Raw genomic sequence first — 27,615 nt, 5'->3', positions numbered from 1 at the left:
CGGAGGCAGCGCAGAGGCGGCTCACAGCCCCTTTATTGACGTGGCAGGAGAAAGAGCGAGCGGCGCGGCCCGGCGGGGTTCGGCCTTCCCCGCGAATCCAGCGCTGCGCATTCCCTGCCCGCGGCTCAGGCCTCTGGCGGGGCCGGGGCGGGCCTGGCAGGAGAAGGGAGGGCGCTGGGGTGAGGGTGGGGCCCGCAAATTTCCCCCTGCAGCTCCCCCCGTCCCCTGCTCTGCATCCCCACCCTGACCCTCTCCTTTCTCCTCCTCCGCTCTGTTCCGGCCCCTCATTTCTCCTGGCTACCCCTTCTCCCCAACCCGCACTCCCCTCAGGCCACTGCAGGGCCCCATCCTGGCACCCCGCATCGCCCCTCACACTCCCCCGGAGCTCCCTCACACCCTGCATCGCCCCCTCAAACTCCCCATCTCCCCCTCACACCCCACATCTCCCCCTCACACTCCCCATCGCCCCCTCACACCCCCCGGAGCTCCCAGCCATCCCGTGCTCACCTGGCAGGAATCACGGTGACATAGGGGTGCCCCGGGGGGCTCTCGCTGCGGGACACCGAAGGGCCCACGGGGTCCGAGGGCAGCGGCCGCTGCGGTGGGGGGGGCTTGGCTGGACCTGGGGGCTGCAAGGCCATGGGGGGTCAGAGCTCGGTGAGGGGCTGACCCCCCGATGGGCTCGGTGGTGGGAATCGGCCTCCTGCCCCACACGCAGGTGCTGCTGCCGTTACCTGAGCGCTCAGCAGCACAGGGTCTGCGGGCAGCGGGCGTGTGGGGGGGGGCGGCCTGTCCGAGGGGGGGGCCTGGGCAGAGAGAGAGGGACAGTGTGACAGCGGGGGACAAGTGGGGGAGCGCGGGAAGCGGCCTCCCGCTGGGCTGGAGAGGTTGGGGGACAGCCGTGTCACACAGGTCCCCGAGAGCTGGAGCGCAGCCAAACATGCAGCGGGTCCGGGGTGGGCTGGGGGGTACCCCCCGCCCTGCCCGGGCATTACCTTGGGCACAGGGTCCGGCGGGAGAGGCCGGGAGGGCGGATCAGGCCGGGCTGAGCCGAGGGCAGCCGGCTGCGGAGAGAGGGAGAGGGGGGGCAAGCCATGCAGCATGCGGAGACCCCCCTCCCGCCAGGCAGAGACAGAGACCCCCCCTCAGTGCACAGCCCTGGCTGGGACGGGCTCCAATCCCTGCTGTGCCAAGTGGCCGTGCCAGGCTGCTCTGCGTGCCAAGGAATGGGATCCCACACGTGGGATGCTCTGAGCTGGCACCCCAGGACCAGAGAGAACTGGGCACCCGCTACCCCCATCCTCACCTTGCTGCCATGCATGACCTGCAGCTCCGTGGCCTGCCGCCACTGTGGGGGCCGGGGACGTGCAGGGGGACCTTGGCTGCTGCCCGGTGTGGGCTCTGGCTGTGAGATCCTGCAGGGAAAACCCAGGATGAGACCCTGCTCGCTCTGGGCGTTTGGGGGACCCCGCACGGCCACCGAGCGACACCGACACCAGCAGAAGCCCAAGAGAAACGAACCCCTCGGCGCTGGAAGATGCGACACCCCGCACCCCGGGGCTGCCCCGCACCCCACGGGCACTGCCAGGGGAAGAGCGCAGCACCGGAGGCCTTGCGAAGCAGGACGGCTCGGGGACAGCCCCACGCCCGGGCGCCGGCGGTGACGTTACCCGCTCCAGCCGTCTGCGGCTCCGGGACCCAGGAACCGCACCCGGGTCTCAGCACTGTGGGGAGAAGAGTGGGGGGCTCAGCCGGAGGCTGGGGGGGCGAGAGGAGCCGCGGGGATGTGGGGTGACGGGGCTGTGACCTGCGCTGGGGACGCACAAACACACACAGGGACGGTCGCTCTGTGGGGACACGTGTGCACCACGCTCGGGCGGCCACCACGGGGGACACGTGTGTGTGTGTGCTCACATGCCAGGGCACACGCATGCAGGATTGAGCGTGCCAGCTGCGTGCCACATGCAGAGGTGGGCGTGCCACCTGTGTGTCGCAGCACGCGTGAGCAGAGTCGAGCAGGCCGCTGATGCGCCACGGCGAACGCGTGCAGAGGTGTCGTGTGCCACCTGCGTGCCTTGGCACACACGTGCAGAGGCCAGCGTGCCATCTGCATGACACGGCACACGCATGCAGAGAAGGGTTGTGTGCCACCTGCGTGTCACAACACACACGTAGAAGTAAGCGTGTCACTCGTGTGTCACGGCACATGCATGCAGAGGTGAGCATGGCAGCCGCGTGCCACCGGTGTGCCTCGGCACATGCATGCAGAGGCGAGCGTGCCAACACCCACGTGCCCACCACGTACCCCCGATGTGCCCCCCACGTGCCCCCCTGTCCCTGGTACCTGTACTGGCAGGAGGTGCCTTTCCCAAGCTGGCAGAGGCGCTTGTGCAGGCCGGCACGGCGGGCACGGCACAGCCCCAGTGCCAGCGCCAGCCCCAGCAGCGCGCTCAGCAGCAGGGCCGTGGGCAGGGCGCTTCCCCCTGCGGGAGAGCAGCACGTCAGCCCCCGCCGTGCCCAGCACCCCCCCGGCGCCGCACAAAGCTCCATTCTCTGCGCTGGCCTTGTCCCTCACCTCGCTCAAGGCCAGCAGGGCCGCTGTCCTGGCTGCCCCCCACGCCGGGGCTGTCACAGCTTGGGGGGGCCCAGCCCCGCTCACAGTGGCAGTGACCGTGGTTGTTGCACACCTGGGTGGGTGACACCGGCTGAGCACAGTCCCTGAGGGGCAGGTCCCCACTGCCCACAGCTGCTCCCCAGCCCCACACTCACCCCGTGCCCGTGGCATTTGCTCTGGCACTGCAGGTCACCCAGCACGGAGATGTCCTGGCACCGGTGCTGGAGGCACATCTGCAGGGGATGGGGTGTCAGCACTGGGAGACTCCCCCTGCTCCCTTCCCTGTCACCCCACTGCTCACCTTCCCGGGGCCACAGGTGGTGCCAGGCAGCACCATGGCCGCATCCGTCACATCCTCATCCCCAGGCAGGGTGGTGCCCTGGCAGGACCCTTCTGGGCTCCCCCCACGGGAGCTGCTGCGCTGGCACTGCAGCATCCCACAGCTCGTGTCCCTGCAGGGACAGAGGGGTCAGGGCAGGGGGCAGGGCAAGGGGGACATAGAGAAGGATGGGGACCTTGCTCACTGCTGGGTGCAAGTGACATAGGAGCCGTTGGGGAGCTGCCCACAGTGCCCATGTTCATCCCCTCTTGTGTTCAGGGCGGCCATGCAGGAGCTGGAGACAGGACTGGCACCTGCAGCGGGGGCAGAGACCCTCAGTACCCATACCTAGCTGCCAGCACCCCACCCTGGCCCTGCTCTACCTACCTGGCCCCAGCAGCTGCTGGCACTGCCCCTCGTAGGTGGCACAGGCCCCGCTGTAGCAGCGTGCCCGCCCGCTGGCACAGGGCTGCCCATCCTGCAGGAACGTGTCAGGGGGGCAGTGCCGTGAGACCCCGTCACAGAACTCGGGCAGGTCACACTCGCCCAGCGGCTCCCGACACACGTGGCCAGCACGGCGCAGCTGTGGGGGTACATGGGCAGAAAAATGGGGTGAATGGGGGACAGGGTCAGATAAATGGGGTGAATGGGGGACACGGTCAGATAAACGGGGTGAGTGGGGGACATGGTCAGATAAACGGGGTGAGTGGGGGGACATGGTCAGATAAATGGGGTGAGTGCTGGGACATGGGCAGAAAAATGGGGTGAATGGGGGACATGGTCAGATAAATGAGGCGAGTGGGGGACAGGGTCAGACAAACAGGGCGAGTGGGGGACTTGCCCACCACGGGGAGTGGCTGGTGTGCCCAAGGCACAGGTGCCCATCCCCACACACCTGGCAGTCCTCACAGCAGGCATCCTCGGTGGCACACACGGCCCCTGGCATCAGCTGGCAGGAGCTGCTGTTGCAGCAAGGATCGGTGCACTCCTGAGGTGGGGGGGCTGCAATCAGCGGGTGCCACCAGCACCCAGAACTGGGCACTGGAAACCACCCTGCCAGCCCCAGACACCCCTGGGCAGAGCCATGGAGAAATGGGCTGGCTTCAGGGCTTCAGGCCTACCCAGAGCCCCCCGTACCACACTGAGGCCGCAGTCGCACTCCTCGCCCAGGTCTACAAAGTGATTCCCACAGGTGGGGCTCCCGGTCAGGACCTGGGGCTCGGGAACGTTGGACAGGCACCAGCCCTGGCCCTGCTGCAGGCTGCGCTCCAGGTCCTGCTGGCTGCAGTTGCTGAAGCTCAGGCCAGGTGTCAACCTGCAGAGGCAGGAAGGGGCCTGTGAGGTGAGGTGAGGTGAGGAAGGGGCTTGGCCCCAGCTCCCCGAAGGGCTGCCCGCTGCCCTCACCCCGTGGGCGGTGCCATGATGCAGCCGCGGTCGTGCCGGAGGTCGCCGCAGTCGCAGAGGCGCCCGGCGCTGTCGTGGCGCATGCCCAGGTTGTGCCCCAGCTGATGGGCCACAGTGGAGGCCACGACAAGGACACTGACAGAGTGATCCTGTGGGACAGGAGGGTCAGGGAGGGCAGCTGGTGGGAGGACGGGGTGGGGGGACAGAGGTACTGACCATGCTGACCCCCCCAGAGCGCGTGGGGGAACACATGGAGGCTTGAGTCGACATCCCCACAGAGACATCATCAAAGTGGGCACCCCTGGGGAGAGAGCACAGCGGGTTGGGGGACTGCTATGGCCTTGTCCCCCTGTCCCCACCCTGTCCCCCACTCACGTCAGGAGCTGGGCATTGTCGTGGGGCAGCTGGGGCAGCAGCTCCTCCCGGCGCCAGCGCAGGAACCGCTCCAGCATGGCGCGGGCGCTGCCGCCCACCGCGATCTTGTCACCCTCGCTCCAGACCTCCACGGCCAGCAGGGCCACCCGCACTCCCAGGGGGCGGAAGAACTGGGGGGGCACAGAGGGGTCAGAGCCCCCCCAGCACTGCACAGGCAGGGGCACAGCCAGGCACCGGGCTGGGACGGACAGACAGACACGACCGTGACTCACCACATCCACCTGGTTGGCAATTTCCAGGGTCCGGGTGCGAACACGTTGCAGGCTGGGGTAGTTCTGGAACTGGGGGAACAGGGAGAAGGGTCAGAGGGGTGGCTGTGGGAAGGGCAGCCCCTGCTGTGGGGACACTGCCCAGCACTCACCGCAGCGTGGTCCACCACCATCACCAGCTCCACAAAGCGCTGCTCTGCCACTGCCCGCTTGCCCTGGGGACAGAGAGGGGTCAGAGTGCTGATACACGGACACTCTGTGGGGCAAGACCCCTGGGTGACCTACCCTCTGTGGCCAGGGGGGCTCTGTTGCCTCTGCCCCAGGGTGGGAGCCCTGCCTGCAGCCCTGTGGCTCCAGCCGAAGCTGGGATGCCAAGTGCTGTCCTGGGGGGCTGCTGCTGTCTGGCTCCAGTGTGTAGCTCCTGGTGTCTGACAGCCAGAGGCGGCCACTGGGGAAGGACAGAGGAGCTCGGATATGGAGCCCATCCCATCATCAGCACAGTGGGAGTGGGCTCATGGACCACTGGGCTTGGGGGCTCACCTGAGTCCAGCACAGGCACAGAGGTTGGCCCAGGAGCCAGGGAAGCCCTGCACGGTCCCCTGGTAGCAGCAGTGCTCCTGCAGCAGAGAAGGAGGCTCAGGATCCACCCCGGGCTGGGGTCCCCCTGGGGAGCAGGGACAGCTTGGGGACAGCACAGGTGACAGCCATGCTGGAGGCCATACCTGCTCTCTGGGCTCCTGGATCACCCGTGTGCCGTCGGGCAGGTAATAGAGCAGTGCCCCAGTGCCCTGCACCAGCTCCCTGCCAGAGACTCGTGTCACCCACAGCAGGAACCCCCAGCTCACCCTGCCCTGAGCACACCTCGGCAGGAAGGGAGGACTCAGCACCTCCCATGTCCCTGCAGTGGGCACACCCTGGGGCCCCCACCCCACCTGTGCATGGATGGAGACACATAAGGGGAATAAGGGAATAAGGGACCCCCAGTCTAAGTGCACCATGGACAGAGGCAGAGCCCCAGGGCCCCAGGAGGACCCCCACCCTGCACGGGTCCAGGAGCTCCATCCCACGCCCTGCTGTTGCCCCCAGAGCCACAGACTCACCAGTTCTGCTCCAGCTCCAGCATCAGCCGCACCCCCTCCAGCTCCAGCAGGACTGTCAGACGGGCGGGGAACCCCCCCTGGCACGGGCCGCGGTTAAGGGGGTACCCCCTGAGCCAAGCTGCCCCCTCCCCACGCAGCCCCCGAGGCACCGCGACCCGCCCGGCCCTGCCGCGTGCCCGGAGGGAGCGGTCGGAAGGCATGCCCTGCCCTCCCCGCAGGAAGCGTCCCTCCCTCCCGGGCTCATTGTGTCGGGGAAAGGGGGGTTGGAGCGAGCGGGGCCCCCACCCCGTTCCCCCCGCTCTTCCTGCCCGGTGCAGCGCTGCGGAAACACCGGAGAGACTCCCTACGGTGGGCTGGGCCCTTCCGCCCCACCCGGGAGGGGCGCGGGGTGCGGACCCCGACCCACAAAGGTCCCTCCCAGCATCAGGAGGGGAAGGGGGATTTGCTGGGGGCCCCCCCTCCCCAGTGCTTCTGGGTGCTGGGGACCCCGGGGATGGGGCACCAGGACATGTCCTGCACTGAGAAGAGGGCAGGGGGAGGTGGCAGGGTGCAGGCACTGTCACAAGTGTGGGGGACCCCAGGAATGCGGGTGGGGGCTCACCTGGGTGGCTTCAGCCAAGCTGAGTGTCCGGTTAGCCCAGAGCACCCACGGGGTCACTGACCAGGAGCGTCCTAATTCCTCACTGTGCTGCTGCTGCTGCTGCTGCTGCTGTGAGCTGTCACCTGCACAGAGCCCTCACCACTGTGTCACCTGCACATGGCCCTCACCACTGTGCCACCTGCACAGAGATCTCACCACTGTGTCACCCAGCACAGCCCAGACCCCCCCAAGGTCACTCAGCACCGTCCAGACCCTCATGGACACCCAGCACTGCCCAGACTCCTGCAGTCACTCATCACAATCCAGACCCTCATGGACACCCTGCACTGCCCAGACCCCCCCAGTAACCCAGCACGGCCCAGACCCCCCCAAGGTCACCCAGCAGAGTCCAGACCCTCCCAGTCACTCATCACACCCAGACCCCCATGGTCATCACAATCCAGACCCCCAAGGTCACCCATCACACCCTGGACCCCCAGCCTGCACCCTGGACCCTCCTGGTCACCCATCCAAGTGTGGTCACTCAAGGCATTACAGCCCCCCCAGCCATCACCCACTGCAGCCCCCAGGACAGGTGGGAGGCAGTGTCAGGGACCCCCACATTCACAGCACGGCTCCCAGCAGAGCCTGGGGGGAACCCCCCTGTTTGGGGGCTGCAGGAGGACGGGATGGGCTCCTCGGCCAAGCCTTGCATCACCTCGGCCGGCTGCCCAGTACAACCAGCACAGAGACTGGGCAGGGCTGGGAGCCCGGTTGGGCTGACTCAGACCCCCCCCTTCCCGTCAGCTTTTGGGGAACCCCTGCCCGCCCAGGGCCCCGGGCTACGGGAAGGGGTTTGGAGAGAGCACCAAACCCCACTCTGCACGGCCACACCAGCCCGGGGAGCGCCGGGGACAGAACCGGGGTACCGGGGGAGCACCGAGCATCCCGGGGAGGGATCCCCGCGTATCCCGGGGAGGGATCCCCGCGTATCCCGGGGGGCGCACCGAGCGTACCGGGGGGCGCACCGAGCGTACCGGGAGGACGCACCGGCCATCCTGAGGAGGTGGCAACGAGCTTCCAGAGGGGCTACGACTCCCGATGCCATCCCGGTGAACCCGTGGGTATCCCCGCGATGCCCCGACCGGGGGCGAGCCGCGCACCCCACCGACCCCGCCGCCCCCATCCCGCTCGGGACCCCGGTTCCCCGCTCACCTGCAGCGCTCCCGGTGCCAGCGGCGAGCAGCAGCCCCGCGGCGAGCAGCAGCCGCGGCCCCATCGCCCCCATGGCCCCTCCGGGTCGCGCTGCCCCGCCGCGGCCGCCCCCGCCGGCTCCCGTCGCGCATGGCCCCGGCACCGGCACCGGCACCGACCCCGCCCGGCCCGGCCCGGGGGCGGAACTTCCCTGCCAGCGCCGTGGCCCCGTTCCGCTCCTCCGGCACCGCCCAGGCCGGGGCGGAGCGGGGGTGGGTCCGTGTACGCCGGCAGGGGATCGTGGTGGCCGGGGTAGCGCTGGGGAGGCGGTGGTGGTGATGGCGTGGGACCCGTCCCCATCCCGAGACCCCTGCCCTCATCATCCCGTAGAGTGGAGACCCCCACCTTCACCACCCCGGAGAGCAGAGGCACCCATCTTCATCATTTCATCATTTCATGCTCTGGAGACCCCTCCTTCATCATCCTGTACACTGAAGACCCCCACCTTCACCACCCCGGATGGTAGAGCCCCCTGCCTCCATCCCCCAGGGCAGGAGAGACCCCCACATCCCCCAGCGTCACCAGCCCTGCCTTTATCTCCTTGTGCAATGGAGACCCCCACCTTCATCATCCCAAACAGCAGAGACCCCCACCTTCATCATCCCAAACAGCAGAGACCCCCACCCTCACAAGCCAGACACCACACAGCCCCACCTTCACCTTTTTAAAACCAGATATAAGTAAGGAAACTAAGAAAAAGATTGTGTCAGGTTTTTTTTTTTTTTTTTTTTTTTCCTTCTTTGAGACTGGTCTTTGTCAAGGGAGGTTGCTTCCTTGGAAGCTTTCTTCCCCCTCTTTTTCGCACAGAAAACTTTGTCTTTATTATGAAACACTGCCATCCACATAAAGGACTATTTAAAGCAAAGAAACATATTTTGTTTCCTTCCTCTGTTTATCAGATTTTACATACAGAAGATCCTCCCCCCACTTCCATCTTCCCTATATCCACTTTAACCCCCCAGCAGATGCACCCCACAGACCTCATTTCACACCATGCATGGGGCTGCAGCCTGCATTGCTGCTGTCCTGCAGGAGCCTGGGGTCTGTGACACCACCAGCGAGACACGAGCTGCCACCCCGCTCTGAGACACCACAGGAGCCCTGCTCCATCCCACTCTCCATTTCTGGGTGCAGGAAGATGATCCAAGCAAGGCTTTATGGCCCATCTGGGGCACCAAAATGTTCTCCTGAAATGGGTTCCTCCCCCTGGAGTGCGGGAGGCCAATCCCAGCCAGAGCCAAGGGATTTGATTGATCTTCAGTTCTGTGCAGGGGTCAATCCCCAATTCAACCCCAAATGAGCAAACTGTTTGGTATTTCTATGTGGAAGAGGTTTTACAGTGATTTCTGTGAGCCAGAGAAGTTTGAGAAGAGGATTTGTATTTACTTACCCCTGAAAGAATTTTCTACCAGAGTTGTTGACATAGAAACCAAGAAAAAAGAAGGATAAATAAGAGAAACCTGCAACTGCCTGTTCCAATGAGCACTTTGTCTTTCCTGACCCATGAGTAAAGTGTAAACTTATGAGTTTTGTAAGAATGTATAAAAAGCATGCATGCCAGAATAAAAACAGTTGGAAGCCTTCTGAAAATGGAGAGTGTTGCTTTGTATTGTCGCTGTCTCAACTACAACATTTCTACACTTTAGCAAACAAGTATTAAACATGGTCTGCAAATCACACAGTTCCTCATTAATTAGTATTAATGACTATTTTCTCTTCTATTGGTTAAATGAGTCTCTCGCTTCTCATGCTAATTAGGGTGGAGGAGAACCAGTGTTCTCCTTTTGGGTCAGTGGGTTTCTTGACTCAGTGGCTGTGATCTTCCCCTGCTGCAATTAGCCACTTTGTCCTTTTGGCTCATGGCTGGCCTTGTTTGTTCCTCCTCATCTCGTGGTTGTGTGGCCAAATCTCCCTGGTCTTTGTCTTCAGTGTCCCATGGGCTCTGGTCTCTACTGATTTATTGGCTGAAGTTTCTTCTCTCTACAGCTGCTGAGGCTTATTGAACCTGCAATTACTGACACATAATTACACAGAATTTCTCTGTTGGGAAGATGAACATCAGGGTGTCGAGCTTTTACTGGGTCTGGTGTCTTCAAACAGACACAAGCAGCTGTGGGTTGCTGTAAGGTTGTTCATTGCATGAATACATCAGTTTGGAAGGCGAGAGTTCAGGGTGTGAAAATCCGTGTTAAAAGCTTTCCTAGTACAGAGTCCCAAGCTGGAGTTTGGGTTATACATTAGAGGGGAATCTTTGGTATCTGGGAAGTCTATACCTCCCAAGTACCTCAGAAATGGGGAAAGACAGAGGGAAATTAGGATAAAAAGGAGGCTGCAACCCCAAAAATTGGAGACACCCCAGGGGAATGCCCCATGGCCTCTCCCTTTATTTGAATAAAGTTACAGGACTCCTCTGTCTCCTTTTTGGACATAAACCTCTGATTTTGGAGTTTGTGGATTAATTTTCCTGACAAACCTCTGCATTTATTTCCCACCTTGAGGAGCTCAAAGAGGCTTGTATTCCAATGTGAAAAACGCCAATCACTTATTTTAAAATTTTAAAAGTTTAATGGTAATAAAATGGTTGTAAAAATAGTAATACAAATTAGAGCAATAAGAATTTGGACAACCACAGTTAGGACAATAAAGCAAAGAACATGAACGTTCAGATGCTTTCCTCAAAAAAAGCATCCCTTGCTAACAAAGGATTAACTCTTAAAAGCAATAGCCTGTTGCATATTCATATATCTCACACATGATGCATAAATTCTTTTCAAACAAAGGGTGTTCTCTGGTTATTGTCAACTTCTCCTCCTTAATCCTGTTGGCACAAAAAGGAGGTGGAAAAAAGTTTGTCTTTTCCAATAATGAGGCAATATTTCTTTTCTTGGGGCTTGCTGCTGTTATCTCTGTGTGAAGAATTTCTTGATTATCTCATCTCTTTCTTGAGCTAATTAAGGAGTATCTTACATAGCATAGTTTCTATTTTAACATTATTTTATAACCTAAAACTATATTTAACACACTACATAAGAGAATTAATACAGCCTAACTTTCTAACATATCACATATAATATTCATTTTAATATTTGCAAAAAGCCAATCATAAAATACACATTTTTCACATGGGGAGAGAGAGAGGGAAATTGGGATAAAAAGGAGGCTGCATCCTCCAAAAATTGGAGAGACCCCAGGGGAATGCCCCATGGCCTCTCCTTTTCTTCTAATAAAGGGACTCCTCTGTCTCTTTTTTGGGCATAAACCTCGGGTGTTTGTGGATTGATTTTCCTGACAAGGTCTTGCATTTATTTCCTTCCCTGGGGAGCTCAGAGACTCTTGCATTCCAACGCATCCAGTGCAGCAGAGCTCAACGGAAATTGCCAAGGGGTTTCAAACACAATGGAAACCGCAGGCAGGACCTGCAATGGTGCAGCAGCACCCTGGACACTGCTGGCTCACTCTGCTGTTCTCCCACCCAGACAAAGCTGGAGGGAGCAGCAGCAGCCTCAGCATGAGGCTAACTTCCATAAGAAATTAAAAATTGAAAGGGAGGGTTATACATTAGAGGGGAATCTTTGGTATCAGGTGTTCCGGGAAGTCTATACCTCTCAAGTACCACAGAAATGGGAAAAGAGAGAGACAAATTAGGATAAAAAGGAGGCTGCAACCTCCAAAAATTGGAGAGACCCCAAGGGAATACCCCATGGCCTCTCCCTTTATTCTAATAAAGTAAAGGGACTCCTTTTTGGACATAAACCTCGGGTGTTTGTAGATTGATTTTCCTGACAAACGCCTGCATTTATTTCCCTCCCTGGGGAGCTCAGAGACTCTTGCATTCCAACTCACCCAGTGCAGCAGAGCTCAACGGAAACTGCCAAGGGGTTTCAAACACACCGGAAACCACAGGCAGGACCTGCAATGGTGCAGCAGCACCCTGGACACTGCTGGCTCACTCTGCTGTTCTCCCACCCAGGCAAAGCTGGAGGGAGCAGCAGCAGCCTCAGCATGAGGCTAACTTCCATAAGAAATTAAAAATTGAAAGGGAGGGTTATACATTAGAGGGGAATCTTTGGTATCAGGTGTTCTGGGAAGTCTATACCTCTCAAGTACCTCAGAAATGGGAAAAGAGAGAGGGAAATTAGGTTAAAAAGGAGGCTGCAACCTCCAAAAATTGGAGAGACCCCAAGGGAATACCCCATGGCCTCTCCCTTTATTCTAATAAAGTAAAGGGACTCCTCTGTCTCCTTTTTGGACATAAACCTCGGGTGTTTGTAGATTGATTTTCCTGACAAACGCCTGCATTTATTTCCCTCCCTGGGGAGCTCAGAGACTCTTGCATTCCAACTCACCCAGTGCAGCAGAGCTCAACGGAAACTGCCAAGGGGTTTCAAACACACCGGAAACCACAGGCAGGACCTGCAATGGTGCAGCAGCACCCTGGACACTGCTGGCTCACTCTGCTGTTCTCCCACCCAGACAAAGCTGGAGGGAGCAGCAGCAGCCTCAGCATGAGGCTAACTTCCATAAGAAATTAAAAATTGAAAGGGAGGGTTATACATTAGAGGGGAATCTTTGGTATCAGGTGTTCTGGGAAGTCTATACCTCTCAAGTACCGCAGAAATGGGGAAAGAGAGAGAGAAATTGGGATAAAAAGGAGGCTGCATCCTCCAAAAATTGGAGACCCCAGGGGAATACCCCATGGCCTCTCTCTTTATTCTAATAAAGTAAAGGGAGTCCTCTGTCTCCTTTTTGGACATAAACCTCTGGTGTTTGTGGATTGATTTTCCTGACAAATGCCTGCATTTATTTCCCTCCCTGAGGAACTCAGAGACTCTTGCATTCCAACGCACCCAGTGCAGCAGAGCTCAACGGAAACTGGGTTCAGTTTCAGGGGTTCTGAACTCAACGGAAACCGCAGGCAGGACCTGCAAGGGTGCAGCAGCGCCCTGGACACTGCTGGCTCACTGTGCTGATCTGCCACCCAGACAAAGCTGGAGGGAGCAGCAGCAGCCTCGGCATGAAGCTGGTGTCGGGTCTGGGCAGAGCCCTGCGGGCCCGGCGGGGCCTACTCAAGGACCAGGCCCCGCGGGCTGGGGCCAAGCGCAGGCCGCAGGAGCCCAGCAAGGCCCAGGAGTTCGCCCGCAGCCTGGGCGGCCTCACGCTGGGCCTGCTGCTGGCCAGCATTTACGGGGCCCTGGTGCTGCTGGTGCAGGGCCACAACGTCTGGTACTGCCTGAGCGTCACCGTCTTCATGGGCGCGGGGATGGGCCTGGGCATGGCCTTCTCCATGAAGACGAGGATGATTGTGCTGCTGGCACTGCCACACTTCTTCACCAGTGAGCAGCCATGGGGTCCAGGGGATGCCAGGGGATGCTGGCTCCTGGCTGAGCACCAGGATTGTGTCAGAACCCTAGATACTAAAAAATTTTTTTAGTATAGTAGTATTTTTTTAAAAAAATACTACTAAAATTTTTTAGATACTAAAAAATTTCAGTTTTCTGCATTAAAAAACACAGACCCTCAAGAGAACACTACATTTGACCTAAACCCGTAAAAAAAGTTTCCAAAATTAATTAATAACGGATTAATAATAAGATTATAAGTTATATCTAGCAGATTAGTTATATGTATCAGATGAATAAGATTAAAAATTATATATAACAGATTAATAATAGTACTATAAATTATATTTAGCAGATTAGTTATATGTATGATGAATAAGATTATAAATTATAAGATTATAAAATGAATAAGATTATAAGTTATATATAACAGATTAATAATAAGATTATAAATTCTATATAGCAGATTAATTATATAGAACAGATTATGAATAAATTATAAGGTATATTTAGCAGATTAGTTATATGTATCAGATGAATAAGATTATAAGTTATATATAACAGAATAATAATAATAATATTATAAATTCTATATAACAGATGAGTTATATATAACAGATTAATTATAAGATTATAAATTCTATATAGCAGATTAATTATATAGAACAGATTATTAATAAAATTATAATTTATATATAACACATTATTTATATATAACAGATTAATAATAAGATTATTGATTATACTTAGCAGACTAGTTGCACATAACAGATTAATAATATAATTATATATAACAGGGTAGTTATATATAACAGATCAATAATAAGATTATAAATTATATATAGCAGATTAGTTATATATAACAGATTAATAATAAGATTATAAGTGTGTAGTTGAAATAGAAGTGTGTATTATCACCTAGTAGAAAACTTGGAGTTTAAAGTTTTAAAGTATAGTAATATATATATAAAATATAAAAAAATCAAAATAAAATATATATAAAACTAAGATAGAAATTTAAGACAGTAGCTAATCCTTCTTCTTCACCTTCTTCTTCATAAGTCTAAGTAGTATTTTATAATTAAACTTTAAAAAGTCCACATTGCAAAACACAAATGATTAGTTATTCAGTTAAAAATAAAAATAATTTGTGTCACTTCTTAATTAGATAATTTTTCCTTTAAAGACCTTGTAAAAATGGGTACGCAACCATTTTGTAATTTATTAGTAAAATACTGTAGAACAGTTTATAAGACTGTGATATAGATAAAAAATAATAAACATCTAAATCCTGACACAAAATATCATTTTAAGCACTTTCAATCCCAACCCTAACAGAAACAAAAAAGAAGTTAGATAACCAACATCAGTGGTGCCTCATGTTTGAGGATCGAATTCACAATCTTCAGATTATGAGACTGATTCTTTCCTGTCAGATTATGAGACTGATTTTTCCCTCTCAGATTATGAGATTGATTGATTTTCCCCTCTCAGATTATGACACTGGTTTTTCCCTGTCAGATTATGAGATTGATTGATTTTTCCCTGTCAGATTATGAGACTGATTTTTGCCCTGTCAGATTATGAGATTGATTCTTGCCTGTCAGATTATGAGATTGATTGATTTTTCTCTGTCAGATTATGAGATTGATTATTGCTGTGTCTTTGCAGAGGAGGGGAAGATGATGATCATGATGCTGGCACTGTGCCTGACCGTGCAAGGCCCTGGCACCAATCTCATGCACAACGTCTCCCAGCTCGCCAAGGCGCTGTCATGTGGGGCGGAGCTGGCCCAAAACCAGACGGCCGAGCGGCTGCAACGTGCCAAGGAGCCACTGCTGAGTGAGCAGGGGGCTGGGGCAAGGTGGAGGGACTGGAGGGGCCCTCCCTGGGGGGGAACAGACAGCTTCAGGCTACCCTCACTCTCTGGAGTACGCTCAAGTGTCCCCTGTCTCTGCAGACTTGCAGAGGAAAATCAAGGAGATTGGCCAGAATGCCAAGGTGCTGGGTGACCGTGTCCGTAAATTCATCCGCTCCATCACAGACTCCACCAGACACATCGGTGAGCGTTGGACCCCTGGGGGTGCCCCCAGCCCCAGCACCCCCTACCCTCCTCTCTGACCATCCCTGTCTCCAATGCCCCTCCCTGCCCACAGCCCGGGCCCTGCGCAACGTTTGGATGTGGCTGTCGAGGGCTGGGAACATCTGCAACCGCGAGCTGGGGGATCCCAAGACCAGCTGCTTTCGCTACATAGACAAGGCCAAGGACAGGTGTGAGCGTGCCCTGCCCCTCCTCTTCCACATCTGCTACGTTGTCCTCACCTTCAAGGCCCTCTGCGGCATGATCAGCACTCGTGAGTCCCTGTCCCTGTGCCACGGGGGGCTAATGGGGTGATGGGGCAGAGGTGTCCCCATCATGGGGGCCCAGACCTACAGAGATTTCCCTCTCTGCAGTTTCATTCATGTTCTGCACCATCCCAAAGTACATCCAGACCTTCATCCGGGCCAATGTCGCAAACCGTGAGTATCCAGTGCCATGTAGGGGTCGGGGGTTGTCATTGTTTTACATGAGAGACATCTATGGAAGTATACAAAGCTTTTAACCACTCTCCCTAAATAAACAAAAAGAAGACTATAGAAAAAGTAGTAAACTAACTAAAATTTTATTTCTTTACATTATCAGCAAGAAAAAAAAGTTATAATAAGAAGAAAAGTATTCTAAAAGTTTTGTTCTAATTCTTACTGCTCTTTCTTTAAGTCACTATTAATACATTTTTCTTTATACTCTTTTAAAATTTTAAACCTTCTTTGCCTTTCTCCTAATCCTACCTCACGACAAGAAATAAGTACATTAATTATTAGCCACCACACTCTTTAGTACATTAACCATAAAATCTCAAATTAACAAACCAAAACCACTGCACGGGTCCTTCTCCGTGCCTCTCTTCTGGTTCTGGCTGCAATGCACAGCACCTCTCGTCCCCTCTGCAGCCCTCACGGACGCCCTGAACCGCGTCCGTGCCGAGTTTGAGTTCAACATCTCGGTCGTGCACCACTTCAGCGTCAACCTCAACGCCAGCAAGAGCCTGGGGGAGGTGTCTGCCGATATCATGGAGGCCGTGCAGCACCACATGGAGCCCTACCACCGTGTCCTGGAGCTCTTCTCCTACATCTCCTTCTTGGCCGTCCTCTTCTTGTGGTACCGGTGAGTAGTGCCCCGGTGATGATCCACAGGGACGGGGACCTGGTGTGGGGGTGCTCAGCTTCCCCCCTGTGCCCCCAGCGCGGTTAAGTACCGGCGCCGCTACCTGCGGGACGACACCTTTGACAACGTTTACATCACGCGGCGCTTCGTGGAGATGGACCTGCGGTGTGCAGAGCAGGGCAAACCCACCGTGCTGCCCCTGTCGGCGCGGGAGAGGGGCCGCTACATCCCCCCAGGTCAGTCTCACCCCCGAGGGTACCCCCCAGCCCAACCTGGGCCCCCCGACACGGCCTCACGGTGCTCCCGTGGCCGGGCAGGTGCGCTGTGGCTGTCGAAGGCTGAGCGAAGCCAGTATGGGATTCAGCTCTTTGGGTTCCTGCGCCACACGCTGCTGGGGCTCAGCATCATCCTGGCTGACTACAGCATCTTCTGGCTCCTTGACCTGTTCCGGCACCAGCTGAGTGCGGAGATCATTGCCAGGGGTGAGCAGCACCCTTGGGTGCTCTGCTGCTTGAGGGTCAGGGCTGTGGGATGGCCCCAGGTCTGAGCTGCTCGCCCACAGCGCCGTCGACCATGACCATCAGCGTCAACGGGACGGGCTACACCAGTGAGATCTACAAGGACCTGGTCTCTGCCTTCAACACGCTGCAGGAGGGCGAGGTCTCGGTGCTGTCCCAGGTCTGCCTCATCCAACCCGTGGAGCCCGACCACAGCACCTACATCACCATAGGTGTGCAGACCGGGGCTGCTGCACCCTCAGTGACCCAGGTGGGTGGGAGGGTGTAGGAGGATGCACTCCCCACTTAACTCGTTTTCTTCCCACCAGGAATCCTGTACGGTATCTGGCTCTTCATTGCTGTCTTTGGTTCCTACATGGCACGCCTGCGCCGGGCAGTGTGTGCCTGCTACTTCCCATCCCGTGAGCAGGTGAGAAGCCCCCTGTGTGTGTCCCTCTCAACTCCCTGAGCCACCAGCTGCCCTCACCCCATCCCCTCCATGCCAGGAGCGCCTGGCCTATCTCCACAACATCATCCGGGCACGGCGGGAATGGGCGGTGTTTGCCCTGAGCCGAGGGGGCACGCAGCGCTTGGCCGATACCGGGAAGAGCAGGCTCTTCCTTATCCTCATCTCCAGGTAAGCTCTTCCAGGAGATACAAAAGGGCAGCATCATCCCTGGGTGTCTCTGGCAAGGACCTCTGGGATGGCATTGCCCCGTGTGCTTGCAGGTTCCCTCTCCTAGCTCGCCTCGCTCGCCGTGCGGGCATCCAGCGCAAACACTGCCTGACCTGTGGGATGGCAGAGAGGCCGGATTTCACTGCCTGCATCACACCCAACTGCAAAGGTAGGAGCCCCCACAGCCTGGGGACTCCCTCCCCAGAAAATTCCACCCTAACATCCCCATTTTCCACAGGGCTGTATTGCAGCGACTGCTACAGAACCCTGAACAACATCTGCTCCGTCTGCATGGCCCCCCTGAGCTACCCGGACTCTGGGGATGAGGAGCAGTGAGCAGAGGGGTGCTGGGAGCCTGCCCGAGCCTGGGGGGCTGCAGTAGGTGTGGGAGCAGGGGGGCTGCAGCTCAGCCCTGCCCTCTGTGCCCTGCAGGGACTCCAGTGAGGAGGAGACAGAGGAGCAGGGCGCTGTGCGGGCGCTGCGGGGCCAGGAGCGAGGGCAGCGGCTGCTGCAGCGCATCAAGGACATCATCAGGGGCTGGAGGCTCCCCTCCAGAACATCCAGGAGGCTGCAGGAGCAGCTGGAGGAGGAGGAGAGTGAGGGGCTGCTCTCCAGGTGAGGGCTGCTGTGGTATTTTCTGAGACCCCTGACGAAGGGAGGAAAGATGAATCTGACGCCGTGTTCTTAGAAGGCTAATTTATTATTATATGATACTATATTATATTAAAGAATACTAAATTAAACTATACTAAAGAATAGAGAAAGGATACTTACAGAAGGCTAAAAGATACTAAAGAAAACTTGTGACTCCTTCCAGAGTCCTGACACAGCTTGACCTTAATTGTAGGTAAAAACAATTCACATGAAACCAATGAAACAATCACCTGTTGTATAAACAATCTCCAAACACATTCCAAAGCACCAAAACACAGGAGAAGCAAATGAGATAATATTGTTTTCCTTTTTTCTCTGAGGTGTCTCAGCTTCCCATGAAAGAAATCCTGACAAAAGGATTTTTCCAGAAAATATGATGGTGACAGGCTGCCTGTGGGGATGGCAATGTCCTCCTTCCCTTCCAGCACTGGTCTTGGATTATACTTTTTTCAGACTTAGAGATGGATCAACTGAGAAGTGTTTTAAAAACTTTTATTTTATTTTCAGTCTCGTGAGAAGGATGAGACAATACAGATGTTATAATTCATGCTATCACAATCAGAATTACAATACACTATAAGTGTTTCTTAGTCTATTAGCTTTAGCCACACCATGCTATAAATAAATTAAAATTAATCATCCAAAATTACCCCTTCAGGGTCCTACCACAATGCATCTTTCATTGTTTTATTTCTCTAAAGTATCTAGTCTTATTTGTAAAGCCATCCCTTAAAACTTGTTTCTGGTTCCATTTCTCTCTCAACAATCTCTCCCAACAGTCTGTCCTATAATATTTCTAAATCAACATTTCTTATCTCAAAGTTCACATACAAATACACACTATGTGAACCTTCTGTCAAACTTTCAAAATTTTCTACAGATTTTAACTTTAAATATTTTCTGTAAATTCTAAAGTTCTGTCAAACTTTATGAATTTTCTATATTTAAAATAAATGTAAAAAATCAATATTTATAAAATTTAATAAATTTTCTATTAAATTGTCTATTAAAATTTTTCTATAAATTTTCTATAAATGTCTATGAATTTTTCTTTAATTAAAAAAACCTGCTAAATTTTTCTATATATAATTTTCTATTAGAAATTATATAAATTTTCTATACATGTCTATAAAATATTCTATAATTTTAAAAAATTAATTTTTTCTGTCCATAATTTTCTATAGAATTTTTTGATAAAATTTTCCACATTCTATTTCTATATTGTAAATTTTCTACATTATATATATACATATATATCTTCTATATTAAAATTTTAATAAAGTTTTCTATATTTCTATTTTATAAAATTTCTATATTATATATTTATATACATTATATATATTATAGATTATTTTTTCTATATTATTTTTTATAAAATTTTCTGTATTCTATTTCTATATTGTACATTTTCTGTATTATATATATATTCTATATTGAAATTTTTTCTATATCATATTTTTAAATAAAATTAAATTATAAATTCTCTGTATTATATATGTACATTCTACATTTAATTTTTTTCTAGATTAATAATTTTCTATAGAATTTTCTATATTCTATTTCTCTATTTTGAATTTTTGATATATTTTATATCCACATATATATACATTCTATATTATTTTTTCTATATTATAAATGTTCGATAAAATTTTCTACATTATATTTCTATATTATAATTTTTCTATATTATATATATATATAATAAAGATTTTAAATAGTTATGTTATATATATAGATATAGATATATATACATATATGTATGTATGTATGTGTGTGTGTATATATATATATACATAGATATAGATATATATACATATATGTATGTATGTATGTATGTATGTGTATATATCTATATATATATATATAGATATATAGATATATATACATATATATATTCTATATTAAATTTTTTTCTATACTATAAATTTTCTATAAAATTTTCTATCAATCCATTTCCCACCCACTGGGAGTGCTGCTCCCCAACACTCCTCTCCCCACCTCCAGACCCGACTTTGACGACGAGGATGAGGCTGCGAGCAGTGACAGAGAGCTGCAGGAGGTGGTGGTGTTAGAAACACCCGAGCCTGTTCCCTCTCCATCGGAGCATCCCCCGGGCACCAATTCCGGAGCAGAATCCCGTGCTCAGAAAGCTCCCAACACGAGTGAGCTCCGCCACCTCTCCTGTCCCCAGCAGGGCAGTGGCAGGGCAGGGCTGACACCTGTGTCCCCTCCCAGCCCTGAAGCGAGTGGTGCTCTCGGTCCTGCCCGGCCCGTGCAGCCGCTTCCTCTGGAGCCGGCCCGACCAGTACCGCTGCAGGAAAGCCTTCCTGGGAGCCGGCTTCGGGATGTTCCTCGGCCTCGGTGAGTGCGGGAATCCCTAAAGTCACGCGGTTTGGGAAAGCTGCAAAAGGCAGGTCTTAGACACAGCAGAACTGCTGCTATAAATTTTCTAGATTATATAGATTATACATCTATCTAATATATCTAATATATCTATATCTATATCTATATCTATATCTATGTATCTATATCTGTACCTATATCTACCTATCTACATCTATATAGCTATATACCTATATATCTATAAATCTATGTATCTGTATCTCTATCTCTATCTCTATATCTATATCTGTATCTATATCTATCTGCATCTATATCTACATGTATATATTTATATCTATATCTATATCTATATCTACATCTACATCTACATCTATATATCTATATCTAATCTATATATATATCTATATCTATATCCATATATATATCCATATCCATATCCATATCTATCTATGTATATCTGTATCTATATCTATTTACATCTCTATATCTATATCTATATCTATCTACCTATATATCTGTATATCAATATATAAATATTTCAAGATATTGATATCTATCTATATCTATCTTCCTATCTATCTATTCTATATTAAAATTTTTCTATATTATAAATTTTCTATAAATTTTTCTAACCCATTTCCCACACACTGGGACTGCTGGTCCCCAACACTTGTCTGCCCACCTCCAGACACAACAACAGAATGATTAGAGCTATGTGGTAACCAGAAGATTTGTCAGCAGAAAAGTTATGTGAGGTGTAGAAAGTAAGGACAAATAGAACAATGGTTGTTAATTTGGAGATAATTTGGGAAAAACTTTGGGAGAAAATTGAGGACAAAAAATAGAAAATTTAGGAAAAAAATCGAAAATTATTAATAAATAATAGAAATAAATAAATATAAGAATATTTCTATTATTAATATATATTAAATATATATTAAATAAATAATTCATGATAAATAAATAAAAATTAAAATTTTCACAAATTATCTCCAAAGTAAGGACAAATAAAACCAAAGGTATTAAGGCTAGTCTAGAATAACTCCCTAAGCTACAGAAAAGTTTATCTAGTGAGATATTAGGAAGTTCTAAGCTTAATAATGGAGCTCTGTGCATTGTCTTTTAAGGCTTACAAGCAGGTATTGTATTTGAAATAAGCAGGCATTGTTTTAACCAAAGGTACGTGTGCTTATGGTGGTTGGATAGAACTACTGTCAATGTGCTTTTGCTTTGTGTGATTGGTCAAAAAACTTTTAAAGTGAGTTGTAACATTGAGTTCTTTGGGTGCTGCCAAGGATACGAGCTGCTGGCATCTTCCCATTGTCATAATCATGTGATGAGACTGATGCTGGAAAATAAACAGCTCAAGATTGCATTCCACAGCAGCCCCATCCCATTCGTGATTTTGTATATTACAAAAATTATTTTGTACGTTTTGTACATGTTGTGGCATTGCACAATGATGTGCTTATTTTTGCTAAAGGGCTTTAGTAATTTTCTTAAGGACTTTCTGGGCTTTAGGTGTGAGGGTTCTGGGAGATTTGATGTTGTAGTCTCTTCTTAATAGGTTGAAAAGTGGTGTAAGTTTGTCATTGGTGATCTCTAAAATTGGCCTGATTTAATTGATTTCTTTTAAATTGTTGACATTGAGTTTTATATTTTGTGACTTAATTGTTTGTTTTGTGATTTTTAATTTTAGGTATTTCTATGGTGAGATTTTCTTGACTTTTGATGTAGAGACTTCTAGTCTTGTGCTTTGAAGTTCTGTAATTATGCTGTCACGAGTCTTTTGTATTTTTTTGTTTGTTGGTGCTGTAATGAGTAGATTATCTATGTAATGTGTGATGATTGTTTGTGGGTGTCTCTTTTGAGCTGATGGATTTTTCCCTGTCAGATTATGAGACAAACCTTATGAGATAAGGTTTGTGTTACCAACTATTGGCAAATTGTCGGTGAGTTTTTAAGTCTTTGAGGAAGAATTAGGCACATTGGAAGAATGGAAGAATCAGAACATTAGGAACATTAGGAAGAATGAGGAATATTATTGGGTGTTTCAGGGCTCTGCCATTTCCTCATCATGCCTCTGGACGTGTCAGAGAAGCTGAAGGTGAAGCTTACCTGGTGGCTGATAGGTGAGGATGGGGCAGGGAGGGGACTGAGGGCATGGGGACCATCAGAAGCCCCATCTGAGAACCATCAGAACCCCCAAGGAAGGGGGTTCTCTGTGGGACCATGGGCTCAGCTCTCTGCTCTGCCACAGGGGTGACTGCCCTGGGCTGGGCCACGTCCCCCCATTTCCGCTGTGCCAACCTGCTCATGGTGCCCAAGTTCCTGGGCAAGGAGGGTCGGCTCTACGTTCTCTCCTTTGTCTTTGCTGCCATCTACAACGGTAGGGTCCTCCCCATCTCCCTGTGTCCCCCAGTGGGCTCCTGGGAGCTGGTGGGCTCTGAGCCACCCCTGCTGCCACCAGGACCTGGGGCCAACCTCTGGTACAACCTGATGGAGACGAAGCGCTCGATGGAGTGCGTGGTGGAGCTACAGGTCAACCACACGGGACTCCTCTGGCACGCATCTACAGCCCCCCTGCGCCAAGTCATGGAGGAGCTGGTGGTGAGGAGGGCTCTGGGCAGGGGTGCTGGGGGGCTGGGGGAGCAGGACCAAGCTTCTCTCTGCCTGTGTCTGTGTGCGTGTGCCCTGGTAGAAGAGTGCGGAGACGCTCAACGCCGAGACACACAACGTCTCCGAAGCCTTCATGGAGCTGAACGAGCAAGTGGCCAACGAGGACGGCTATGACCTGAAGCAACGCCCAGAGACGGGCAAAGAGTCCAGCACCCAGCAGCTCTACGAGACAAAGACCAAACTTCGCTGTGAAAGTGAGCAGGGAGGGCAGGGACTGGCGGCACGTGGGGAGGGGGCTGCCCCAAATCCCACTGCTGTCCCCACAGGGTTGGGGGCTGGGGCAGTGGGCTGCACAGGCAGCTGAGGGCTCCTCCTGTCCCCCAGCTGTGATCCAGACGGGCCTGATGCGCTGTACAAGCCACTTCCGGAAAATGTACAAGAAATGCATGAAACGAGTGAAGTTGCCCCTCTTCAACCACCTCGTCTGCCTGCCCATGCAGTTTGGGTTCCTCTGCCACACGGTCAAACGTAGGTGACCCTGACCCCGTGCTCCCTCGGAGGGGCAGATCCAGTTCTGCCCCCTGGCATGCAGCCACAGCCACCACTGTCCCTGTGCCACCTGTGCAGTCATGAGGCACTGGTGTAAGGAGAAGATCCCCGTGGATGGGAACTTTGGGCACATGTACGACCGGGTGAATGGCTCCGTCAACAGCCTCAGCCAGGAGTTCAGCGCCAGCATTGCCTACCAGGTGGGTACCTGGGCACCCTGTGGGTGGCTGTCCCCTGCGCCCATGGCCCTGCCCTGCCCCATGACCCCTCTGCCACAGGAGGAACACCACGAGATGCTGGTGGGCACCGAGGTAGCGGCGCAGATGCGGGAGGACGTGACCTCGCAGCTGCGGCAGGAAGGCGCCCGCCTGGGCCTGGCCGTCTCCTTCTTCCGCCTGCTGCTGTCCTTCACCTTCCTCTTTGTCTTCTTCTCGTGAGCCTTGGGATGGTCAGGGGCACAGGGGCTGGGGGTGACACCCCTGGGATGGTCACAGCTAGCACAGGGGCTGGGGGTGACACCCCTGGGATGGTCAGGGGCACAGGGGCTGGGGGTGACACCCCTGGGATGGTCACAGCTGGCACAGGGGCTGGGGGTGACACCCCTGTGCCAGCCGTGGGGCGCAGAGGGGTGGGGGCCTTCTTTGGCAGCAGGTCTAGGGGGGGACATGAAGACAAGGGAGGGGTCCTGGGGGCTGCACCCAGTGCCTCCTTCACCCCAAACCTATCCTCTCTCTCCAGGGCTTTCCGCTACACCTATCAGTACTGTCACAAGATCGGCTTTGACAACTGCTACATCACCACCTATTTCCGCCAAATCGATGCCCGGCGTAGAGAGCAGGTTGGGCAGTGGGAAAGGGGTGCAGGGCAGCCCCATCACGCCCAGTGGGGTGTCCCAGAGGCTGCACTGAGACACCCCCTGCCCCTCACCCAGAACAAACAGACGTTGCTGCCCCTGCTCAAGGAGGAGGTCTCGTCTTTCATCTTCCCGTGCAAGCCGGCTGTGCAGCGGCCTGAGCGGCAGCACATGGTGAGGGGTTGGGGGTAATCAGGGGGGTCAGAGCTGGGGACAGCAGGCTGTGACAGCTCCCCTGATCCCTGCAGGTGATGGAGCTGATCAGGTGCATCCCACTCCTGCTCTTCCTCCTCTTTGTCTGTGGCCTGGACCACTTCATCTTCACCATTCTCAGCGTCATCCAGAATCATTCCTTCATCGAGTATTCCTACCAAGGTGAGCTCACAACCCTGGAGGGCCGGCCCGTGCTCCCACCATGCCACTCAGCAATGCAGGGACCCCCTCAGCCCTCCCAGCCCCTCCTCATCCTCCCTATCCTCCCATCCCACAGCCAGCCACCACTTGTCAGTGAACGTGATGGGCACATCCCTGATGGCACAGCTGCTGCGGGGCACCATCGGGGCCCTCAACACCTCCTTTGAATCCGAAGTGGAGACCTCCAACCTCGGTAAGCCCCTGCCAGGGATGGAAAACCCCCTCCAGCCAGCCCCACAACTGGCCAGGGGCTGCCACAGGGGGCTCACAGCAGTGCCCTGTCCCCAGTCTGCCTGCCACGGCCCACGGGGATGACGAGGCAGCAGTACCTGAACACCTGCCTGCCCCTGGGCTTGCTGGCCCTGCTCTGCCTGGCCCAGGTGTACCCGTTCCGCCTGCGCCGCGCCATCGCCGCCTTCTACTTCCCCAAGGTGAGCAGTCCAAGGGCTGGCACAGCCTGGGGGTGGCTCTGGGGGGGGTTTTGCTGACCCTCATGGTCTTTGCTGGTGGACCCAGCTGCACTTTTGGGCACCAAAATATTGGTATTACCAATAGTGCAGATGGGACGTGCCTGGGCTTGTCTGGCCCCTGTGTCTGAACCAAATAGCGGCAACTGTGGTGTTTCACCCCAGAGACACTTTTGGCCAGCTGGATGTGTGGTGTTTCACCCCAGAGACACTTTTGGCCAGCTGGGTGCTGCAGCTGGGCATGTGGAGACAAGTCCAGGCCTGCAGGAGCTCTGGTGATGGTGGCATGGAGCCTCTTCCTGTGGAGGGGCTGCTCCTTGGGTTTACCTCTGGTGGAGAAGCTTTGAGGCGATGGTGAAGGAAAGGAGTCGATTCTGATGGAGGGTTTGGATCCAGAGCTTTATTCTGGCCCACAGGCCTCTGAATGCAGCACCAGCTCCAACAGAACTCCCTGACCCTGTGGTTGCTGCTCCTTTTAACCCCGGGGAGAGGGGCAGGGAAGGGGTAGGGAGGCACCAAGCAGGTACAGGAGGGGAGGGACAAGGGACAAAGGACACCTGGATGCTCCAATGTCCTCCAGGGGCAGAGGGCATCCTTTGAATCTGCCAATCACTCGATGCCTTCTGGAATGCCAGGATTGACAAACAGTGCTGGGAGGGGTCAGGGTGGGCAAAGGAGGGATGCTTGACACACCTGGGAGGGAATCTTCAGGGGAGGAACCCGGGGTTCTGAGGTAAACCCTGAAATCACACCGCAACACCGCTTCCCCAAGGTGAGCAGCCCGAGGGCTGGGCACAGCCTGGGGTGGCTCTGGGGTGGGTTTTGCTGACCCTCAGGGTCTCTGCTGGCACAGAGGGAGAAGGCTCGGGTGCTGTTCCTGTACAACAAACTGCTGCGGCAGAGGAAGAATTTCCTGCACCTGCAGCGCGGGCGTGTAGCCCGGCAAGCCCGGCAGCCGCCCGAGCTGGTGAGTGGGGACAGGGACACGGGGCTGCCAGGTGGGGTTGCCACTGTCCCCTGACCCCACACGGGTCTGTCCTCGCTGCAGGGCACGGTGCTGCTGCGGTGGTGCCGCCGGCGCTGGCCCTGGCTGCGCCGCTGCTTGCGCCAGAAATGCACCTTGTGTGGGACCCCCGAGACCCCCCAGCACCAGCCCTGCCCCAACCCCGACTGCTTTGCCCTGTACTGCGAGTCCTGCTGGAGGGTGATGGGGGCCACCTGCCTCGCCTGTGGGCCTGCAGACCCTGACCTTGCCCAGGAGAGCAGCGAGGATGAGGAGGAGCAGGGATATGCAGGATGAAGGTACTTGGGAATAAATGTTTCAGCCCCCTGTGTATGGTGTGATGTGGGGTCTGGTGTCTGCCAGGGGCATGCTGAAGGGGGGGGGTCTCTGCTGCACTGGATGATGGAGGTGGGGGGTTTGAGGTGGGGAGGATGGGGGTCCTGTCCCCAGCAGCACCACTGAGGTCTCTGTCATGCAGCACACATGGAGCTGCCCCTGCCCTACCTGGCACTTCCTTCCCAGGGCTGGGGGCATGGCAGAAACAGAGATGGGGGCATTGAGGGGCTGTGGGGACAGCTTTGAGTTCTGGGGCTGTGTATGGAGCTGTTGAAGACCCCTGGGATCTTCTCCTTGCACCACCAGCTCTTGGCTGCAGGGATGGAAGGGGATGGTGGCAGCAGAGCTGGAATCCCCAGGCATCACTGTGCCCCCTGAGGGTCAGGGGATGGTCCCACACATCACCCTTGGCAGAGGAACCTGGACTGCATGGGCAGGCAGACCAGGTGGCTGAGGAGGGGCATGGGCACTTTTTTCATGTAGGTGGCAAATCCAGGTGCTGGAAATGGTCCCTCAGTTGTAGCTGGGGGGCAGAAGCTCTCAGCTGCCCGTGCAGCCCCAGCCCCACTGGCCCAGGTCCTGCCCAGGGTGCCCTGTGGGGCTGGCACTGGGGCTGGGGCAGCCCCTCCCATGTGCTGGCAGTCCCTGCCCACCCCACTCCCTTCCAGGGGAAAAGGGAGGAGGTTGTTTTCCATCTCTGTGCAGTAATGAGAGGGATGATAATGGTTATCCAGAGGCCTTTGCA

At 53.5% G+C, this 27,615-nt stretch overlaps 2 protein-coding genes across 10 annotated transcripts; one reads left to right on the top strand and one right to left on the bottom strand.

The window, feature by feature from the left end:
• Nucleotides 1-15: 15 nt before the first annotated feature.
• On the bottom strand, nt 16-8,112 carry ADAM15 (ADAM metallopeptidase domain 15). Of its 9 annotated transcripts, none has more exons than XM_071456782.1 (25): nt 7,860-8,112; nt 6,683-6,781; nt 6,082-6,158; nt 5,704-5,782; nt 5,522-5,598; nt 5,267-5,429; nt 5,134-5,196; nt 4,985-5,053; nt 4,713-4,882; nt 4,554-4,638; nt 4,338-4,486; nt 4,071-4,248; nt 3,829-3,921; nt 3,321-3,516; nt 3,139-3,247; nt 2,916-3,066; nt 2,770-2,847; nt 2,576-2,687; nt 2,345-2,483; nt 1,671-1,724; nt 1,307-1,415; nt 996-1,064; nt 735-806; nt 508-629; nt 16-153 (listed from the first exon to the last, which is right to left on the bottom strand). In XM_071456782.1, the coding sequence occupies exons 1-25, from the start codon at nt 7,947-7,949 to the stop codon at nt 126-128; spliced, it is 2,631 nt and encodes an 876-aa protein (XP_071312883.1). In that variant the 5' UTR covers nt 7,950-8,112; the 3' UTR covers nt 16-125. The 9 variants fall into 9 exon arrangements, with proteins under 9 accessions (XP_071312883.1, XP_071312884.1, XP_071312882.1 ...); XM_071456783.1 differs by having other exon boundaries at nt 6,683-6,778; XM_071456781.1 differs by having other exon boundaries at nt 6,683-6,804; nt 7,877-8,112.
• LOC139605371 (uncharacterized) lies at nt 8,006-26,831 on the top strand. Its single transcript, XM_071456706.1, has 31 exons — nt 8,006-8,167; nt 12,831-13,248; nt 14,926-15,096; nt 15,215-15,316; nt 15,411-15,608; nt 15,709-15,774; nt 16,246-16,459; nt 16,538-16,695; nt 16,777-16,941; nt 17,022-17,189; nt 17,286-17,386; nt 17,463-17,593; nt 17,686-17,801; nt 17,871-17,964; nt 18,065-18,247; nt 20,291-20,448; nt 20,522-20,647; nt 22,687-22,761; nt 22,890-23,018; nt 23,100-23,239; nt 23,331-23,502; nt 23,633-23,776; nt 23,876-23,997; nt 24,076-24,230; nt 24,536-24,635; nt 24,729-24,824; nt 24,899-25,025; nt 25,141-25,257; nt 25,353-25,495; nt 26,385-26,498; nt 26,580-26,831. Exons 1-31 carry the CDS (start codon nt 8,006-8,008, stop codon nt 26,829-26,831), a joined length of 4,617 nt encoding a protein of 1,538 aa, XP_071312807.1.
• Nucleotides 26,832-27,615: the final 784 nt, after the last annotated feature.

Source organism: Agelaius tricolor, unplaced genomic scaffold (genome assembly GCF_023055355.1).
Source record: "Agelaius tricolor isolate 1412-34295 unplaced genomic scaffold, bAgeTri1.0.p SCAF_66, whole genome shotgun sequence".
NCBI lineage: Eukaryota > Metazoa > Chordata > Aves > Passeriformes > Icteridae > Agelaius > Agelaius tricolor.
The sequence above is the reverse complement of the archived record's forward strand: the minus strand, read 5'-3'. Positions and strand labels throughout refer to the sequence as shown.

Coding starts and splice junctions, on each gene's coding strand:
- ADAM15 (XM_071456781.1), bottom strand. CDS start 7,949: ATGGGGGCGATGGGGCCGCGGCTGCTGCTCGCCGCGGGGCTGCTGCTC. Junction 4,639..4,712: donor GACAATGCCCAGCTCCTGAC/GTGAGTGGGGGA, acceptor CTCTCTCCCCAG/GGGTGCCCACTTTGATGATG. Junction 154..507: donor GTCACCGTGATTCCTGCCAG/GTGAGCACGGGA, acceptor TTCTCCTGCCAG/GCCCGCCCCGGCCCCGCCAG.
- LOC139605371 (XM_071456706.1), top strand. CDS start 8,006: ATGGCCCCGGCACCGGCACCGGCACCGACCCCGCCCGGCCCGGCCCGG. Junction 17,965..18,064: donor GACTCTGGGGATGAGGAGCA/GTGAGCAGAGGG, acceptor TGTGCCCTGCAG/GGACTCCAGTGAGGAGGAGA. Junction 23,503..23,632: donor GACCAAACTTCGCTGTGAAA/GTGAGCAGGGAG, acceptor CCTGTCCCCCAG/CTGTGATCCAGACGGGCCTG.